Raw genomic sequence first — 20,911 nt, 5'->3', positions numbered from 1 at the left:
TACATGCTCTCTGCCAATCCCTAGGTACCTTCCCCTCTTTCATACATTTATTAAACAAAAGTACCAACCACTCCAACACTATATCCCCCCCTGCTTTTAACGTTTCTGTCATGATCCCATCAGTTCCAGCTGCTTTACCCCCTTTCATTTTACGTAATGCCTCACGTACCTCCCCCACACTTACATTCTGCTCTTCTTCACTCCTAAAAGATGGTATACCTCCCTGACCAGTGCATGAAATTACTGCCTCTGTTTCTTCCTTAACATTTAAAAGTTCCTCAAAATATTCTCGCCATCTACCCAATACCTCCATCTCCCCATCTACTAACTCCCCTACTCTGTTTTTAACTGACAAATCCATATTTTCCCTAGGCTTTCTTAACTTGTTTAACTCACTCCAAAATTTTTTCTTATTTTCATTAAAATTTCTTGACAGTGCCTCTCCCACTCTATCATCTGCTCTCCTTTTGCACTCTCTCACCACTCTCTTTACCTTTCTTTTACTCTCCATATACTCTGCTCTTCTTATAACACTTCTGCTTTGTAAAAACCTCTCATAAGCTACCTTTTTCTCTTTTATCACACCCTTTACTTCATCATTCCACCAATCACTCCTCTTTCCTCCTGCCCCCACCCTCCTATAACCACAAACTTCTGCCCCACATTCTAATACTGCATTTTTAAAACTATTCCAACCCTCTTCAACCCCCCCACTACTCATCTTTGCACTAGCCCACCTTTCTGCCAATAGTCGCTTATATCTCGCCCGAACTTCCTCCTCCCTTAGTTTATACACTTTCACCTCCCTCTTACTTGTTGTTGCCACCTTCCTCTTTTCCCATCTACCTCTTACTCTAACTGTAGCTACAACTAAATAATGATCCGATATATCAGTTGCCCCTCTATAAACATGTACATCCTGGAGCCTACCCATCAACCTTTTATCCACCAATACATAATCTAATAAACTACTTTCATTACGTGCTACATCATACCTTGTATATTTATTTATCCTCTTTTTCATAAAATATGTATTACTTATTACCAAATTTCTTTCTACACATAGCTCAATTAAAGGCTCCCCATTTACATTTACCCCTGGCACCCCAAATTTACCTACTACTCCTTCCATAACATTTTTACCCACTTTAGCATTGAAATCCCCAACCACCATTACTCTCACACTTGATTCAAAACTCCCCACGCATTCACTCAACATTTCCCAAAATCTCTCTCTCTCCTCTACACTTCTCTCTTCTCCAGGTGCATACACGCTTATTATAACCCACTTTTCACATCCAATCTTTATTTTACTCCACATAATCCTTGAATTAATACATTTATAGTCCCTCTTTTCCTGCCGTAGTAGGTTGGTAGACAGCAACCTCCCAGGGAGGTACTACCGTCCTGCCAAGTGAGTGTAAAACGGAAGCCTGTAATTGTTTTACCCGATGGTAGGATTGCTGGTGTTTTTTCTGTCTCATAAACATGCAAGGTTTCAGGTACGTCTTGCTACTTCTGCTTACACTTAGGTCACACTACACATACATGTACAAGCATATATATACACACCCCTCTGGGTTTTCTTCTATTTTCTTACTAGCTCTTGTTCTTGTTTATTTCCTCTTATCTCCATGGGGAAGTGGAACAGAATTCTTCCTCCGTAAGCTATGCGTGTTGTAAGAGGCGACTAAAATGCCAGGAGCAAGGGGCTAGTAACCCCTTCTCCTGTATATATTACTAAATGTGAAAGGAGAAACTTTTGTTTTTCCTTTTGGGCCACCCCGCCTCGGTAGGATACGGCTGGTGTGTTGAAAGAAAGAAAGAAAGATATATATATATATATAATTGGTAATTTAATTATGCTGTGAGTAATAAAGTTGATAGTGGGCTTCACTAATTTCTTTTTTCTTTTTTAGGATTTCATGTTCTTCGAGAAACAAGGCAACAAAGAAAATGATGGTATTGGAATGCTCGGTTAAATCATTGGATGAAAAATTTCAGAGGTTTATTATTTTTATCCTTTTTTATTCCTCCCTTTTATTGACCTCCATGTATACAGTGATTAACATTTTATAAACACTCCATTTCAGGAAGGATGGAGTCTTTGCTCTAACATTATAATTAATATTTGCATTATTTTTAAAAGTGCCTAATTACAGGTCTCCCTCAGCATTCGCGAGGGTTAGGGGATCAAGAGCCTCATGAATGTTGAAAAACCGTGAATGTTTGGTGCCCCAATATATTGTAGGGAAATATATTGCAATACTGCTTCCTTAACTTGTTGAACCATGAATAATCATAAAATACATGAAAACGTCGTAAATTGTACTAAATATATACATGTTATGCTTTAATAACGTATGTTATTTAATAACATGTATGTTAATAACATGTATGTTATTAAATACCACAGACTCCACCACTGCCTCCACCAGTGCCTCCACCACTGCGAGTCCCTACTACCCTCCCTCCGACCCCCGCAACTGGCAGGCAGCCCTCCCACCACTCAGTGTGCTGAGTGTTTTGTTTGTTCATTATTTGCTATTAAGCTACAGAATAAATAATGTAAACCCATTCATGACTGCATATTGGAATGGCTATTAGGAAAGATGTTAGACGGTGACATCACGTGTTTACTCTTGAACACAGCAAAGAATCGAACATTTCTGCTATTGCTAATAATAATAATAGTAGGAGACGGCCGACTTGTTGAAAAAAAAAAAAAAAAAAAAAAATAATAATAATAATAAATACGATATAATTGAAGAAGGAAATTGTACAAAAATACGAGGGAGTGGTTGACACATTGTCAGTGTGACTTTGTTTATGCTGGAGTGAACGTTAGTCTCCCTGCTCTTCCAAACATTTCACAATAATTCAGCGGTTGAGGCAGTGGCATTTAATAACATATATGTTATAAATAATAATAGTACATGTTATTATTAATAACATGTACATGTATTATTATTAACATGTATGTTATTAAATACCATTGCCTCAATCACTGCCTCTACCACTCCAGTCACACTCAGTCTACAAGCACCAAACACAATGAATTATTGTGAAATGTTTGGAAGAGCAGGGAGACTATTGTTCACTCCAGCATAAACAAAGTCACACTGACGATGTGTCAACCACTCCCTCGTATTTTTGTACAATTTCCTTCTTCAGTTATATCATATTTATTATTTATTATTATTATTATTATTATTAGCTGTAGCAGAAATGTTTAATTCTTTGCAGTGTTCAAGAGTAAACACATGATGTCACCGTCTAATACCTGTCCGAATAGCCATTCCAATATGCAGTCATGAATGGGTTTACATTATTTATACTGTAGTTTAATAGCAAATAATGAACAAACAAAACACTCACCACACTGAGTGGTGGGAGGGCTGGCTGCCAGTTGCGGGGGTCAGAGGGAGGGTAGTAGGGACTCGCAGGTGGCGGGAAACTTAAATATGATTTGGCGGCTGGGAATTTGGTGGCTGGGAATTTGGCGGTTGGGAATTCGCGAATGTGTGAAGCCCGTGAATGTTGAGGGAGACCTGTACTTAATAATGTTTCATCTCCACACCCTTTCATTGACCTCTGATTTATTTTTAAATAAAAAACTTTCCTCATTTTTATTTTTATAACGTTTTATTTTAAATGGCCTGAATAATTTTAATTTGCATTTTTTCTCCTGTTTTTCATATTTGCTGTAAAATGGTATTGAAGATTGAATGATTAGTTCAGATTCATGCAGTATAGCAAGACACACTTTAACAAACCAAGAAACTAATTAACTAGTGGATATGTATGTACACTTGCATGTGCACGCGAACACAATGTTCATTCGTGCTATACATACACGTACATACAAGCTTCTGACCTGGTATTGGCAGGTACAGTATTGTACTTCATTTAGCTTGTATTAGATTTATATAAACTTTATACAAATATACACAACTATATATATATTATTTTATAATGTATAGAAAACTGCATATATAAGTGAGCTGTTTATTATTTTGTGTGAAAAATATGGTATGTTACTTAACAGAATACATTATTTTTTAGGATGTATGAAGAAAGTTGAATATTGTATATTAACTAAATTAGGTTTTTCACAAAGAATGTAAAATTGTGGATTTAATGCAGCAGCCAAGCTTCATTCATTAAACTAAATGTACAAATAATAAGAATTATTGTAACCAGTACAGTTATTCTTGGTAATTGACATGCCACGTGTTTCTGAAAGTTAACTCAGGTGTTTCTCATATTTTGCTTTTTTTTTTTTTTTGTCCTCCTGCTTCTCACTCCTTTCTTGCCCCCTCTTTATTTTATTCATTTCTTCTTTTCTTTCCATCTCTCAATCTTCCTTTTCTCACTCCAGCTTTCTCCTCTTCTTTGTAATTCTGTTCTCTTCCTACTACTAAATCTTGTTTTCCTCAGTTTGCACAAAAGCTTAAATATTTTAAACTGCACAAGTAATTATAAATGTTATTTGTCATTAATTTTTTGCCCTCTGTTATCATACTTCTTTTATTTCCTGACATACATAGTGTCCCCATCTGTTGTGCAATGCTGAATAACCTTCATGATTTTAGCAATTTTGATTATTTCTATTACTATTTCTTCCACTACCATCATATTCTGTGAGACTGTACAATAGTTTAATGATTCATAAATCCCTTATGGCAAAATTATTCTCACTGAAATAAATTAGTATTGATAAAGAATGAATCTTAAGTGCAAACAATTGGTTTGAATATTATCTGTTTAAAAGAAAGCTACAAATAACTAAATTTAAAAAGAAAAACTTTTGGGATAGCAGCTTTGTTCTAGACAGACCGAAAAAAAAAAAATTACAAGAATTTAAGATTTTAATTTTTTTTTTTAACCCTGACAGTCTCCCACAGAGGTAGGGTGACGCAAAGAAAAAATGCTTTCATAAAGTTTTTCTTTTTACATTTAGTAATTTATACAGGAGAAGGGGTTACTAGTCTCTTGCTCCCAGCATTTTGGTCGCTCTTACGACAAACAGGTTACGGAGGAAGGATTCTTCCCTTCCCCATTGAGGACAAATTCACATACTGTATGAATTTTCTGCTCAGATTGTGTAGCTGATAAATTTTGTTTCTGAACTGAAGGAATCAGGCACTAAATAAGATGCCAGTGTCTTAAACATTTTGTCAACTTGTATTTTTTCAAATTTTCAGTGCTAAAACAAAGCCCTACTTTCCTAATGAGAAAGAAGTGGATACTCTTAATTCATTACTGCCACTCACCAATATTTTGCATCCTAGGCAAAATGACACTTTTTCTCTTTCCTCCTTCACCTTGCTACATATACTGAAACTTTACCCTTGCTTACTCTATTTATCTCTCAAGTTTCTGGAGCTTTCCCAATAACTATTTTTAATGTGGATAGTTTATGCATCAAGCACTGAATTGTTTCATTATATTGGAAAGTGTAAATCTATCCTTAGTTTGTACTCCCTTTTGCTCCACAATATCCCAAATAATCTGTTCAGTTTGTTGTAATGTGAAATAAAAGAGCAGAATTTCTTAATGTGCCTCTGTTGGTAGTAAAGATTATACATCGCCTTGAACATACATTGCCCTTATAAATCTTATTAGGAAACTGTTATTAATCCATGTTAACCCAGGTGTGGATTACTGTGTATTCATACAAATATATGAGTGTATAAAATTACTAAGAACTCTGCCTTCCATTTGTCCAGAGCTTGTATTTGCTCTCTCCTACCATTAAATGATTTTGTTACCCCTTACCTAGATCAAACTTGATTATCTCCTGTTACTAAGGAACTATGACAGTTATGGGTTTAGTGCTTCCCTGTGAATGTGTTATCAATTGTACCTTATTAATTAGTATATAGTCTTGTAGAGTGCAACCATGTACAGGAGGGCCTCGCTTATACAGCAGGTTAGGTTCTGAGCTACTGCTGTAAAGTGAATCATCGCTTTTTTCACTTTCAAATACATATAAAAGCCTGATAACATGTTTACACTATCATATATTAAGTGACCAATATAGCTAGGCCTAAAAAATGCATACAGTAAACACGTTACCTTAAAATATTTTAATTTTTAGTTTAATGAGTGGTGGATCTATTTATTGTAGAAAGTCTGAATAAAGTTAGAATGGGTGTAATTGAAAACTGCTGTATTAGCAAAACACTAAAGCAAAGCACTGTAAAGCATGGCCTTCCTGTATTGGAATTAAGCCATGAATGATACTGACATCATACACTACCATGAAGCAACTATTGTGTATCCATCTTGTTCCATAAGATGTATAATAATATTCAGTGTATAGACTTAAAACTAGCTAATTTTTTTGTTCAGAACAATTTTTCTTTATATTAGGATTTTGGCAGTTTGGAGGGATATGTTGTGTATCTTTATATGTGTATGCTTCTAAACTGTTGTATTCTGAGCACCTCTGCAAAAACAGTGATAATGTGCGAGTGTGGTGAAAGTGTTGAATGATGATGAAAGTATTTTCTTTTTGGGGATTTTCTTTCTTTTTTAGGTCACCCTGCCTCGGTGGGAGACGGCCGACTTGTTGAAAAAAAAAAAATAGGATTTTTAATCTAGAATTTGTTTGAGGACAGTTATTCTAAATATCAAATAAAGTACTTATAGTGCTGTGGATTTCTTTAGGAATTGTAATTTTCCTGCTTATTATATTAGCAATATTTTCCTTTGTACAAATAGTCATTGTGTGTATTCAAAGTTTTTCAAATTTGCTTCCTGCTATTTCAGGATTTCCATATCTTAATAAATTGGGGTTTTTCCATAATTTTCAAAAACTTATGTTTACTGTATTTTCATAAGTTTATGTGTGTGTTTTTTTTTTTTTTTTTTTCTCGAGTCGGCCGTCTTCCACCAAGGCAGGGTGACCCAAGAAGAAAGAAAATCCCCAAAAAGAAAATACTTTTATCATTCAACACTTTCACCTCGCTCATACATAATCACTGTCTTTGCAGAGGCGCTCAGATACAGCAGTTTAGAAGTCCCCATGCACATTTCCCTGTCTTCTGCTTCATCTTTCCCTCAAACAAACCCAAGTTTAAATGAAGTTTTGCCATAAACTCTTGATTTCTTAACTGGCATTGATTTCCTACATACTGAACTGCAGTGCTATATGACCCTGGTGGGTTTAGTGTTTAGTTTTGATTATTATAATAATACATACTGAACTTTTTAGGTAGTAGGTTGGTAGACAGCAACCACCCAGGGAGGTACTACCATCCTGCCAAGTGAGTGCAAAACGAAAGCCTGTAATTGTTTTACATGATGGTAGGATTGCTGGTGTCCTTTGTCTGTCTCATAAATATGCAAGATTACAGGTACATCTTGCTACTTCTACTTACACTTAGGTCACACTACACATACATATACAAGCATATATATATATATATATATACATACACCCCTCTGGGTTTTCTTCTATATTCTTTCTTGTTCTTGTTTATTTCCTCTTATCTCCATGAGGAAGTGGAACAGAATTATTCTTCTGTAAGCCATGCGTGTTGTTAGAGGTGACTAAAATGCCGGGGGCTAGTAACCCCCTTCTCTTGTATAAATTACTAAATTTAAAAAGAGAAACTTTCATTTTTTTTTTTTTTTTTTTTTTTTTTTGTCACCTTGCCTTGGTGGGATAAGGCTGGTTGAAAAAAAAAAAATACTGAACTGAGACCCATCCTTTCTCTTGCTACCAATGCCTAGTATCTTTCACCTGTACTATGCAGTAGTGATTGACCATTATGGGTTTAGAGTTTTCTATAACATTAATGCTAATTAATAGGGTACTACACTACTAATTAATGATAAAATATGAATCTGTTTTCTAATTTAGTGCTGAAAATTTAAGGTTGCTCAGAGGATGCATTCTCATGTTGCAAGGAAATGAAACTGTGGAAGAAATGGTTTCATATTAGGGGAATGGCTTCAGGCATTCTCTTCTAGGACTACTGCTTAAGATCACCTTGTCAGTACCTTTAGTGGGGGTGTCTTGATGTTCACGAAGGACTCAAAGACATTTGCGATACTTTCAGCCTCGCATCAAACCTGATTACCTCCCATTCTCCATGCACTGTATGATCCCTACTGGTTTATGTATTCCCATAAAAGTAATTGCCCTGTTAATTATTTTGCACCTTCCAGTACTAGTGGTCAGAATGTGTTAGGCATGCTGCTGTTTTTCCAGAGTGATTCATCAGAGGTCATTTATTAGAATCATCTGGAATTTTCATAGTTATGTGTAGTTCTTGCTGTTACCCACATTGCAACTATGTCCACTTCATCAGTCATAGTTGCTTCATACTATATGCATTACAGGTTATGCAGGAATTGGACTTCCCTCACCCCATTGTCCTTTGTGTACAGCTTTTGGTTATGTCACATTTCTAGTGAGATCTGTTTTTTATTGGATCACTGATGTTCAGGGTAATAAACATTCACACTCGGCCACTTGGTCAGCTATTCCAAACCTGGTTTTCCCATAGGTATTCCTTACAAGAATTTTTCAGTGCTCTCACAACCTCCGCTACCAATGGCAACAATGTTGGTGCACCCAAGATTTATACACCCCTCTCAATATTCATCTTATATTTCTCCATCCCCTCTAAATGTCTAAACCACTTCAACAACCTTCCTCGTCCCTCTCATTAATACTTTTAGTGACTTCACACCACCGCCACCTAATCACCAAACTCTGAATTTTTGCATAATTGCATAACATTCACACTACACATTGCCATCGAACATCTTTACTATCTCCAACCTCCTTGTTACATTCAGCACCCATGCAAGTGTTGTTACCACTATATTCTAGTACATTTATCTTTTTTTACCTTATTGAATAAGTTTTGTCTCCACAGGTGCCTTACTGCACCACCCACTTTTTTTTTCTTTCATCATTTCTATGGTTCACCTCGTGTCATGTAGAATCATTGACGACAAGTCTGCACCCAAACATCTAAACATATTTACTTCCTCTATACTCCTTCCCTCTAGTCTAATAGTGTATTCAGTCTCTCATTGCATATATTTTTTAAAGCTCTCCTCACCTTGCTAATTCCAGTGTTTTTTTTTATACACACACACACACCTAAATTTGTTTACCAACTTTTGCAACTTTTCCAAATCTCCCAAAAGAACAGTGTTATTGGCAAAACATACCATATTCACTATCTTTCAATCCCGCCTCTCCCTAAGACCTTAGTGTTTACTACTTTTACAACCCATCTATAAATGTTAAACAACTATGGTTACATCACACATCCTTGTTTAAAGCCATTACTGGACAGTAAATCTCCCTCTTTCCTACATACCCTGATGTGTGCCTCACTATCCACATAAAAGTTCCTTATTGCTTTAAGTAACCTACCATCTATTTCATGCATCTGCAGTGTCTGCCACATTGCTCCTTAGTCCACTGCATCTTTTTTTTTTTTTTTTCAACAAACCGGCCATATCCCACCATGGCGGGGTGGCCCAAAAAGAAAAATGAAAGTTTCTCTTTTTAAATTTAGTAATTTATACAGGAGAAGGGGTTACTAGCCCCTTGCTCCTGGCATTTTAGTTGCCTCTTACAACATGCATGTCTTACGGAGGAAGAATTCTGTTCCATTTCCCCATGTAGATAAGAGGAAATAAACAAGAGCTAGAAAGAAAATACAAGAAAACCCAGAGGGGTGTGTATATATATGCTTGTACATGTATGTGTAGTGTGGCCTAAGTGTAAGTAGAAGTAGCAAGACGTACCTGAAATCTTGCATTTTTATGAGGCAGAAAAGACGCCAGCAATCCTACCATCATGTAAAACAATTACAGGTTTACATTTTACACTCGCTTGGCAGGACGGTAGTACCTCCCTGGGCGGCTGCTGTCTACCAACCTACTACCTATACAGTGGACCCCCGCCTTACTATATTAATCCGTTCCTGAGATCTCATCGTAAGCCAAAATTATCATAAGGCAAATTAATTTTCCCCATAAGAAATAATGGAAATCAAATTAATCCGTGCAAGACACCCCAAAGTGTGAGAAAAAAATTTTTTTTACCACATGAAATATTATTTTTAATACAAAGTGAAGAAGACATGCACAATTGCTACTCTACTAAGAATAGAATACATGACACTTACCTTTATTGAAGATCTGGTGATGATTGATGGGATGGGAGGATGGGAGAATGTGGAAGTTATTGTTTAGAAGGGGAATCCCCTTCCATTAGGACTTGAGGTAGCACGTCCTTTTCAGGGGTTACTTCCCTTCTTTTAATGCCACTAGGACCGGCTTGAGAGTCACTGGACCTCTGTCGCACAACAAATCTGTCCATAGAGCTCTCTACCTTCCATTCCTTTAAGACTTTCCTAAAATGGGCCATAACATTGTCATTGTACAGGTTGCCAACACGGCTTGCAGTAGCTGTGCCAGGGTGATTTTCATCCATAAAGATTTGTAGTTCAACCCATTTTGCAATTTTCCTTAATCTCTTTTTTCAATTCCATACTAATTCTCGCCCTTTTTACCACATGGATGGCACTAGAAGCTTTGTTGGGTTCTATGATGACTTATTTTGCAGTTACAAGCACTAAAAACACTGGGATAATGTGAAATGTACCGAATGTATGCGTAGATGCGACCGCACTGGCTTGCTTGTAAGCACTGGTGCTGAGGCCACACGTGGGACGTGTCCCGGACGAATCACATAAGGCGAGTATTTTATTGTGAGGCGAGGCAAAATTTTTGCGTTCAAATAATTCGTATGGCGGATTTAACGTAACACAATGCGTTCGTAAGACGGGGGTCCACTGTACTGTATCATATACCTCTTCTAAATCCATAAATGCAATGAAAAGTTCCTTACCTTTATTTAAGTATTGTTCACTTGTATGCTTCAATGTTAACATTTTCATTACACACTCCCTCCCCTTCATAAAACCACCTTGCTGCTCTGTAATTCTGTTGTATAAGAATGGTATATAATACCGACAAGATGAAATTAAGACACATGTGCAACATCTGGGTATCTTTATTGTAGACGTTTTGCCATCCAGTGGTTTTATCAATACAAATTCTAGGACATAACTTGAAGACAGTAGAACTATGTACAGAAGATGAGGTAATCAGTCCCTCAACCTAGGAGTAGGTGCGAAGAGCACCATAGTCGTGGAGATTCTGAAGCAGAAGAAAGGAGCCTGGCGCTTATATAGTAACGTCAGGTGTAGCAGATGAGGGCATAGTCACTGGTAGGCGGGATTCCCCAGTGAAAGTAGGTCCTTCCCAAAGAGATGGGTTAGTTGTAGTTGTCGTAGCCGTGAAGGTTCTGTACGTGTCTATATAAGCGCCAGGCTCCTTTCTTCTGCTTCAGAATCTCCACGACTATGGTGCTCTTTGCACCTACTCCTAGATTGAGGGACTGATTACCTCATCTTCTGTACATAGTTCTACTGTCTTCAAGTTATGTCCTAGAATTTGTATTGATAAAGCCACTGGATGGCGAAACGTCTACAATAAAGATACCCAGATGTTGCACATGTGTCTTAATTTCATCTTGTCGGTATTATATACCATTCTTACACAACTTGTCAGACACTGCAACATCATGGAATCTTGATTCTGAGGACATGTACATAACCTTCACGTCTACGACAACTACTACTACAACTAACCCATCTCTTTGGGAAGGACCTACTTCCACTGGGGAATCCCGCCTACCAGTGACTATGCCCTCATCTGCTACACCTGACGTTACTATATAAGCGCCAGGCTCCTTTCTTCTGCTTCAGAATCTCCACGACTATGGTGCTCTTCGCACGTACTCCTAGGTTGAGGGACTGATTACTTCATCTTCTGTACATAGTTCTACTGTCTTCAAGTTATGTCTTAGAATTTGTATTGATAAAGCCACTGGATGGCGAAACGTCTACAATAAAGATACCCAGATGTTGCACATGTCTTAATTTCATCAATTCTGTTGTATTCATAATTCTTTCAGTAACAGCTCTACCACACATGTTACTTGGTACACAAAGGAACTATGCATGCTCTTTTCAATCCCTAGGTATCTTTTTCCACTTTCAAACTTTTTTTGAATAAGTTTACCAACCATTCCAAAACTGTATCCCCACCTGCTTTTAACATTTCTGTCTTAATGCCATCCACCTCAGCTACTTGACCCCCTTTCATTGTGCCACTGCTTCACCTACCTTCCCAAACTCTCATCTGGTTTTTCCTCACTTTTCACTGCAAACATATTATTATTTTTATTATCACACCGGCCGAGTCCCACCAAGGCAGGGTGGCCCGAAAAAGAAAAACTTTCACCATCATTCACTCCATCACTGTCTTGCCAGAAGGGTGCTTTACACTACAGTTTTTAAACTGCAACATTAACACCCCTCCTTCAGAGTGCAGGCACTGTACTTCCCATCTCCAGGACTCAAGTCCGGCCTGCCGGTTTCCCTGAATCCCTTCATAAATGTTACTTTGCTCACACTCCAACAGCACGTCAAGTATTAAAAACCATTTGTCTCCATTCACTCCTATCAAACACGCTCACGCATGCCTGCTGGAAGTCCAAGCCCCTCGCACACAAAACCTCCTTTACCCCCTCCCTCCAACCCTTCCTAGGCCGACCCCTACCCCGCCTTCCTTCCACTACAGACTGATACACTCTTGAAGTCATTCTGTTTCGCTCCATTCTCTCTACATGTCCGAACCACCTCAACAACCCTTCCTCAGCCCTCTGGACAACAGTTTTGGTAATCCCGCACCTCCTCCTAACTTCCAAACTACGAATTCTCTGCATTATATTCACACCACACATTGCCCTCAGACATGACATCTCCACTGCCTCCAGCCTTCTCCTCGCTGCAACATTCATCACCCACGCTTCACACCCATATAAGAGCGTTGGTAAAACTATACTCTCATACATTCCCCTCTTTGCCTCCAAGGACAAAGTTCTTTGTCTCCACAGACTCCTAAGTGCACCACTCACTCTTTTTCCCTCATCAATTCTATGATTCACCTCATCTTTCATAGACCCATCCGCTGACACGTCCACTCCCAAATATCTGAATACGTTCACCTCCTCCATACTCTCTCCCTCCAATCTGATATTCAATCTTTCATCACCTAATCTTTTTGTTATCCTCATAACCTTACTCTTTCCTGTATTCACCTTTAATTTTCTTCTTTTGCACACCCTACCAAATTCATCCACCAATCTCTGCAACTTCTCTTCAGAATCTCCCAAGAGCACAGTGTCATCAGCAAAGAGCAGCTGTGACAACTCCCACTTTGTGTGTGATTCTTTATCTTTTAACTCCACGCCTCTTGCCAAGACCCTCGCATTTACTTCTCTTACAACCCCATCTTACCTTAATTTGCTTACCTTAATTTGTGCTGGACATCTGTCTTTTTCTCACAATAGTCCAACAGCAGTAATTTAACATGCTCTGTATGCGAGTGCCCATCCTGCCTGCAGTCAAGGAAACTGCCACAGCATTATAGCCAAACTATGGTTTGATGACGGCAAGCTCCCTTCAACAGTCATTTTAGTATTTTTTTTTCCTTCCTTACAGTCTTTATGTAATTACTGCTGGAATGTAACAACTTTTTGCCATCCCCAACCTATTATAACTAGTGTTGTGACCATCCAGCAAAATAATGTAGAGCACAGCTCCAGGCCCCACCTGCCCTGAGAGAATTTATAATGGTGCTTCCTGCAAACCAAACCTTATTGCTTAACTTGCTCTAAAGATCATACAAGAAGCCAGATGAAATTCACAATTTAAAGAAGACATCCCCTTCCCCTTGAGGAATAGCTCATTCTCACACCAATCCCTCAAAGGAGGTTGATGCTGATGAGAGGCTCTTGATGTAGGGAATGGATCTGTGCACCAATTCCCTGAATTAAGCCTGGATGCCTTCCATCTCCCCCCCCCCCCACAGGTGCTGTATGATCCCTGTGGGTTTATACCAACAGCCATTCTGCATTATTTATTCCTCGGCCCATCGAGGGAGGTGCCTCAATGCCAGCAAGGGCTCTTGATCCAAGGATAGCTGTATGACCCTGGTGGGTTTACCACTTATTTTTTATTATAATTGATCCAGGGAACTGGGGTTATCTTTTTGTCAACCTGAATACTTCTCATTCCCCAGGCACTATAGGACCCCAGTGGGTTTAGTGCTTCCCCAAATAAAATATTCTTCATCAGCCATGTTGGCAAACATCACAAGGTGTTTTTTCAAATTGACTTAATGCGGTATGACCCTAGCAAGTTCAGCACTTTGTTTGGATTATAATAATCATTGACTTTAGGTTGGTTGAATATGATTTTATTAAATGTATTTTATAGGTTTGTGACATATCAAAGTAATTTAATCAAACTTAAAAGTTTTTTTAGAATATGAAACTTGGAATGGTTGATGAGCAAATGACAACCAATGACTTCTCAAAATAAGACTTGAATTTCAAGGGAGGTTCCCTTGATGTTGGCAGATGGCTCTTGATCCAAGAAATTTGACTGTGCCCATTCCTCAGACTGAACATGAATGCCTCTCATTGCCCAGGTGCTATATAAACCCTACAGGTTTAAGTCCCTTGTGGGTTTAGTGCTTGGTTTTGATTATAATAATGATACAGGTTCAAGTTCCTCCTTTCCCTTCAATGGAGGTTCCCTGATCCCAGTGAAGGGCTCTTAATTCAAGGAGCTAGACTTAATATACCTTTAATCAACTCTTAACGCCTATATGGTTAGTTTCCCCTTGTTTATTGTCATGGAGCACTAAACTCATAGGGATTATACAGCTGCTGTGGCCCTGTGTGGAGGGAGGAATGGAAGGTATTCAGACTAATTTAGGGAACTCGAACACAGTTCCAATTCCCTAGATCAAGAGCCCCTCACCAGCATCAAGGAATCTCACGTGAGGAATTCAGTTTAATTAAAAAAAAATTGGGTGTACGCTGAAGAAGCTTAGGAACTGTGACTTAATAGCACGGGTGACCCAGATGCTGTAGTTGAACATCCACAAGAGTCCCAGGAGCTGTAGTTGAACTCTGGAGGATTACTGTATGGTAGTGCCAAAAAACTTAAGAATATACTTTAGACATGTGGGTGATTGTGACTAGGGCCATTAGGCCTATTGACAGGACTGTAGCTCTTATGTTCCTCATAGGGATCACAAGGTCAATGGACCTGTCTGAGGGAAGACACCAGACATGAATTGAAGTAGTCTTTTGGTTGTGCTTAAAATACAATCCCCTCAAGGGAAGTTCCTTGATGCTGGTGAGGGGCTCTTGATCTAGGGAATTGTATCAGTGCTCCAGTTCCCTAAATTGACCTTGAATACCTTCCATCCCCCCCCCCACATGCGATGTATAATCCTACGGGGTTAGTGTTCCCCCCCCTCAAGGAAGGTTCCTTGATGTTGGTGAGGGGCTCTTGATTTAGGGAATTGGATCTGTGCTCCAGTTCCCCGAATTAAGCCTGAATGCCTTCCACATCCCCCCCCCAGGCGCTGTATAATCCTCCGGGTTTAGCGCTTCCCCCTTGATTATAATAATAATAATAATAGTGCTCCCCCATGATTGTAATAATAATTTATGCTCTGCAGTAATACTGAAATATAGATAAGTGTTTGTACTTTGTAATAACCTTTACAAACGTTATATATATATATATATATATATATATATATATATATATATATATATATATATATATATATATATATATATATATATATATATATATATATATGCAAAACAACCACTCTGAAAGAATAGAGAAATTCCAAGCGCTTTCGTGACTACTCACATTAATGTGATTAGTCACGAAAGCGCTTGGAATTTCTCTATTCTTTCAGAGTGGTTGTTTTGCATATTCTGAAATCACCTGTTTACTGTGATCTTATTGCATATATATATATATATATATATATATATATATATATATATATATATATATATATATATATATACACACACACACACACACACACACACACACACACACACACACACACACACACACGAAGAGGCGGGGTCAGGAGCTGTGAATCGACCCCTGCAACCACAAATATGTGAGTACAAATAGGTGAGTACACACACACACACACACACAATTTGAAATCAAGTCCAATAATTATAAGTTTAGTTTAGTTTTGGTGGAAATGTTCTGCATAATCAGGGACTTGCAATAAAGGGAGGCCAAGCCCATGATGACACTCTTCAGGTCACTTGTTCTATCTAGGCTGGAATATTGCTGCACTCTAACAGCACCTTTCAAGGCAGGTGAAATTGCCGACCTAGAAAATGTACAGAGAACTTTCACGGCGCGCATAACGGAGATAAAACACCTCAATTACTGGGAGCGCTTGAGGTTTCTAAACCTGTATTCCCTGGAACGCAGGAGGGAGAGATACATGATTATATACACCTGGAAAATCCTAGAGGGACTAGTACCGAACTTGCACACGAAAATCACTCACTACGAAAGCAAAAGACTTGGCAGACGATGCACCATCCCCCCAATGAAAAGCAGGGATGTCACTAGCACGTTAAGAGACCATACAATAAGTGTCAGGGGCCCGAGACTGTTCAACTGCCTCCCAGCACACATAAGGGGGATTACCAACAGACCCCTGGCAGTCTTCAAGCTGGCACTGGACAAGCACCTAAAGTCAGTTCCTGATCAGCCGGGCTGTGGCTCGTACGTTGGTTTGCGTGCAGCCAGCAGCAACAGCCTGGTTGATCAGGCGCTGATCCACCAGGAGGCCTGGTCACAGACCGGGCCGCGGGGGCGTTGACCCCCGAAACTCTCTCCAGGTAAAGTACATCAGTGTTAACTATTCCTGAATCATTTGTAAAATATACTTTGTAGAAATAGTTAATTATTTATCGAGGGAAGAGGGACACGGATGGTGGTGGCAGCTTATTTCATTAATGGGACAGAGGCTGTCACCATCTACCCTTCCCTCCCTAGGAACAAGCCTGGTCACCCCGGCATTATTTGATCCTGTGGCCTGGTAGGCAAGGCTCTCGCTTCACACGCTGAATATCCGTGGCTCGATTCCCGGCAAGGGTGGAAATACTGGGCGTGTTTCCTTACACCTGCTGTCCCGTTCACCTAGCAAACAAGTAGATACCTGGGTGTTAATCCACTGGTGTGGGCCGCAACCTGGGGGACAAAATTTAAGGACACCAGTGAAACCAAGACAGACAGTCCATGGATAACGCACTGGCTTTCTTGGGTTTTCCTGAGTGGCTAACCCTCCGGGGTTAAAAATCCAAACAAAACCCTATCAGTCTTATCTCTTCCCATGAATTTAATGCAAATATAATAATAATAATAATACAAGAGGAAAACTAGCTAAGCTGTTCTACGTGATGGAACATGCTAGGAAGAACCTAAGTAATTTATACTATGTATGATAATTGTTAGGTAAACTCCAGGTACTTGTCGATAGACACTTGGCTTGTTTTATGCACTTACGTATGTGTACCTGTACCTTAATAAACTTACTTATGGTGATCAAGCATGATCTAGGAACCAGAGAAGTTTGTTGGTTAAACATAGTTCTTGTCCTAACCTTGCAAAATGTCAGAGATAAGGGCCGTCACACAGTAGATCGGTGGTCACCCCTTTACGTGCCAGTGTCTGGTCAATATCTCCCTGGACATAGTGTCAGAGGCAATATGTCCAGGGACTGGGCCGACAGTTTTACTAGTAACTTACAGTAGTAAATTATTGAGGATCGGCAGGCACCAACAGCCTGATCCATCAAGTTAAGTTTAGCACTTAACTTGAAGGTACGGGCCACGGGGACGGTGATATCCCAGACGCCTGGTCAAGGAGTGGGCCGTAGGGGCGTTGACTCTCGGAACGACCTACAGGTTTACCTGGAGAGAGTTCCGGGGGTCAACGCCCCCGCGGCCCGGTCTGTGACCAGGCCTCCTGGTGGATCAGAGCCTGATCAACCAGGCTGTTACTGCTAGCTGCACGCAATCCAACGTACGAGCTACAGCCCGGCTGGTCAGGTACCGACTTTAGGTGTTTGTCCAGTGCCTGCTTGAAGACAGCCATGGGTCTATTGGTAATCCCCCTTATGTATGCTGGGAGGCAGTTGAACAGTCTCGGGCCCCTGATAGTTGTGATAGATGGTTGCACAATTAGTGCATTTACTTCCATGACCATTACAGTGAAGCAGATTCAGTAAATTTAAGGCAAGTATTATGGAGCCAAGGGAATTATTATTATTAAGAACAAAAAGGCACAATACCGTGACTGGCACAAATAACCCGCACATAGGAAAGAGGAGTTCATGACGACGCTTCGGTCCGACCTGGACCATTCACAAGTCATGGGTTGTTTCTGTATTATTATTATATTCAAACCAAAGTTATAAACCTGTAGGTGAGGTTGGGCCCCCTAGCTGTCATGGCCTTGTTGTGACACACTACACTCCCGTCTGGGAGGTCAGCGGGTCAAGTCCCTCAAGAGAGGACAGAGCCTTCACACACACTCACACTAGCAACCCAGGGAGAACCAACCACTGGTGTTAAATATCCATTTAATAAAAGAGTAAGATATATTTTCTTGGAAAGAATAAGGCAAAATATGCAGAGGAAACTTTTAACTGTAGAACGTTTTACCCCTCGTGGGTGAAACGTTTCCTTCCACATTGTCTTATTTTTACACACACACACACACACACACACACATTATATAATATATGGAGGTCACCAGAGATTCGGGGGATTAAAAAAAAGATATGCCGTATCTCTTAATGCATAACTGTAGAAATTATAAAATGATTATAGTCACATTTATAATTCTGGCTGACATTTGGAGACTGCTTAAATTTCTCTCTCTCTCTCTCTCGAGAGAGAGAGAGAGAGAGAGAAAGAGAGAGAAATTGAGTGTGTGTGTGTGTGTGTGTGTGTGTGTGTTTGTGTGTACTCATCTACATGTGATTGCAGGGGTCGAGTCTCATCTCCTGATCCCGCCTCTCCGCCGGTAGCTGTGTGTGTGTACTCATATGTACTTGCCTATGTGTGGTTGCAGGAGTCGGGGCATAGCTCCTGGCCCCGCCTCTTTGTTGGCCGCTACTAGGTCTACTCCCGGCTCCAAGAGCCTTATTTTAAGGCTGTCTATGGATCCTGCCTCCACTACGTCACTCTCCGGAATCCAGATTGTTCCATCTCTAAGGGGGAAGAAATACTTCCTAACATCCCTGTGACACAACTGAGTTTTCAACTTCCAGTTGTGTCCCCTTGTTTCTGTGTCCCATTTCTGAACCATTCTGGCCCTGTCCACCTTGTCAATTCCTCTCAGTATTTTATACGTCGATGTCATGTCCCTTCCCCTATCCTTCGTGTGTGTGTGTGTGTGTGTTTACTCACCTATTTGTAGTTACAGGGGTCGATTCACAGCTCCTGGCCCTGCCTTTTCGCTGATTGCTACTATGTCCACTCTCTCCCTTCTTAAAGGTATGTGTGGATTCTGCCTCAACTACTTCACTCTCCAGATTGCTCCACTTCCTGACAACTCAGTGTGTGTGTGTGTGTGTGTGTGTGTGTGTGTGTGTGTGTGTGTGTGTGTGTGTGTGTGTGTGTGTGTGTGTGTGTGTGTGTGTGTGTGTGTGTGTGTGTGTGTGTGTGTGCGTATGCCACTGAGTGAGAGTTCTTAAGTTTCAGGAATAAAATATAATCTGGTGAGTTTTAGGAACTGCAGACCTGCTTGCTGGAAGTCATATCCTGGGCAAAATGCCAACGTTTAAGACTAGACTTTCTGGAAGCAGCCGATTGCTGAGTAAAAAGGTGTTAGCACACTGCAGTGTATTTAATAAAAAGAAAATCCGAGAGTGCAATTTTCAGTGTTTCTCAGTTAACAAGTTTTTGATTGTGAAGTCGACTTATTTAAAAAAAAAGTCGGCATACACAGTTATTCAACCATCTATTATTCTATCATTTAATTATATACCTAGAATATAATATTATAAATTTTAAATTAAACACGTGTAATCTAACACGGTCTAGGAATAAAACAGTCGATATAGATGCAAAATAAGAGAAATCTATATATAAAATATCTGAGAGACGCTTCAATTCTCCTTGTTCCTTATTAATGTCCTTCAGTAAGTCCTCTGAACCTAGGAACACTTCAGTGATGGTTACAGACCTGAATGATGACGATTTTATCCTTGTATTCTGTGAGTTCGACAATGTCTACTTTCCTGATATCTGTTTGGAAGTTTAGAAATAATTTTAGGTGAATTGACATTCTTATTGTAAACGAAATTTCTTTTTCATTCTACATTGAGTGAGTGTGTGTATGTATATATATATATATATATATATATATATATATATATATATATATATATATATATATATATATATATATATATATATATATATATATAATATATATATATTATGTCGTGTCGAATAGGCACAATTGGTCAATTAGTAAGAATTCATTTCTAAAAATTTCTCTTATACGTTTAAAGATATATTTTTTCATTGATGTTAATGTAAAAATTAATATTTGTGTACCAAAAGAACCTTAGAAAACTTACTTAACCTTATTATAACAACTTAATTTAGCCTAATCCAACTAAATATATTTTAGATAAGTTTACAATAATTTAGTAATACACAAAGACAATGAACTATATTTTTTCGTTAAGTTCAGAATGATTTATGCTAAATTATTGCATACACAAATTTTCGCTTGCATTATTCGGCAAGAAGAGCGTTGCTATTTAAGCCAAAATCGCAAGTTTTACCTATTCGGCACGACATATATATTAAAATGTGTTACTACAGTAGATATGTTTACACACATCAAAATGTGCTGCATCAGGTTTCCTG

The 20,911-nt window shown here is 39.0% G+C and overlaps 1 protein-coding gene across 8 annotated transcripts in view; it reads left to right on the top strand.

The window, feature by feature from the left end:
* scramb1 (scramblase 1) overlaps window positions 1-5,711 on the top strand; it is an 85,570-nt gene extending 79,859 nt beyond the window's left edge. For all 8 annotated transcript variants that reach the window (XM_070099081.1, XM_070099082.1, XM_070099083.1 and 5 more), the window contains one exon: window positions 1,920-5,711. In XM_070099081.1, the coding sequence (XP_069955182.1) occupies window positions 1,920-1,982 (63 nt within the window). In that variant the 3' untranslated portion in view covers window positions 1,983-5,711. The remainder of the gene's footprint in view (window positions 1-1,919) is intronic.
* Window positions 5,712-20,911: the final 15,200 nt, after the last annotated feature.

The sequence above is a fragment of the Cherax quadricarinatus genome, chromosome 66 (genome assembly GCF_038502225.1).
Source record: "Cherax quadricarinatus isolate ZL_2023a chromosome 66, ASM3850222v1, whole genome shotgun sequence".
Classification (NCBI taxonomy): Eukaryota; Metazoa; Arthropoda; class Malacostraca; order Decapoda; family Parastacidae; genus Cherax; species Cherax quadricarinatus.
This window is presented reverse-complemented; position numbering and strand designations above follow the sequence as displayed.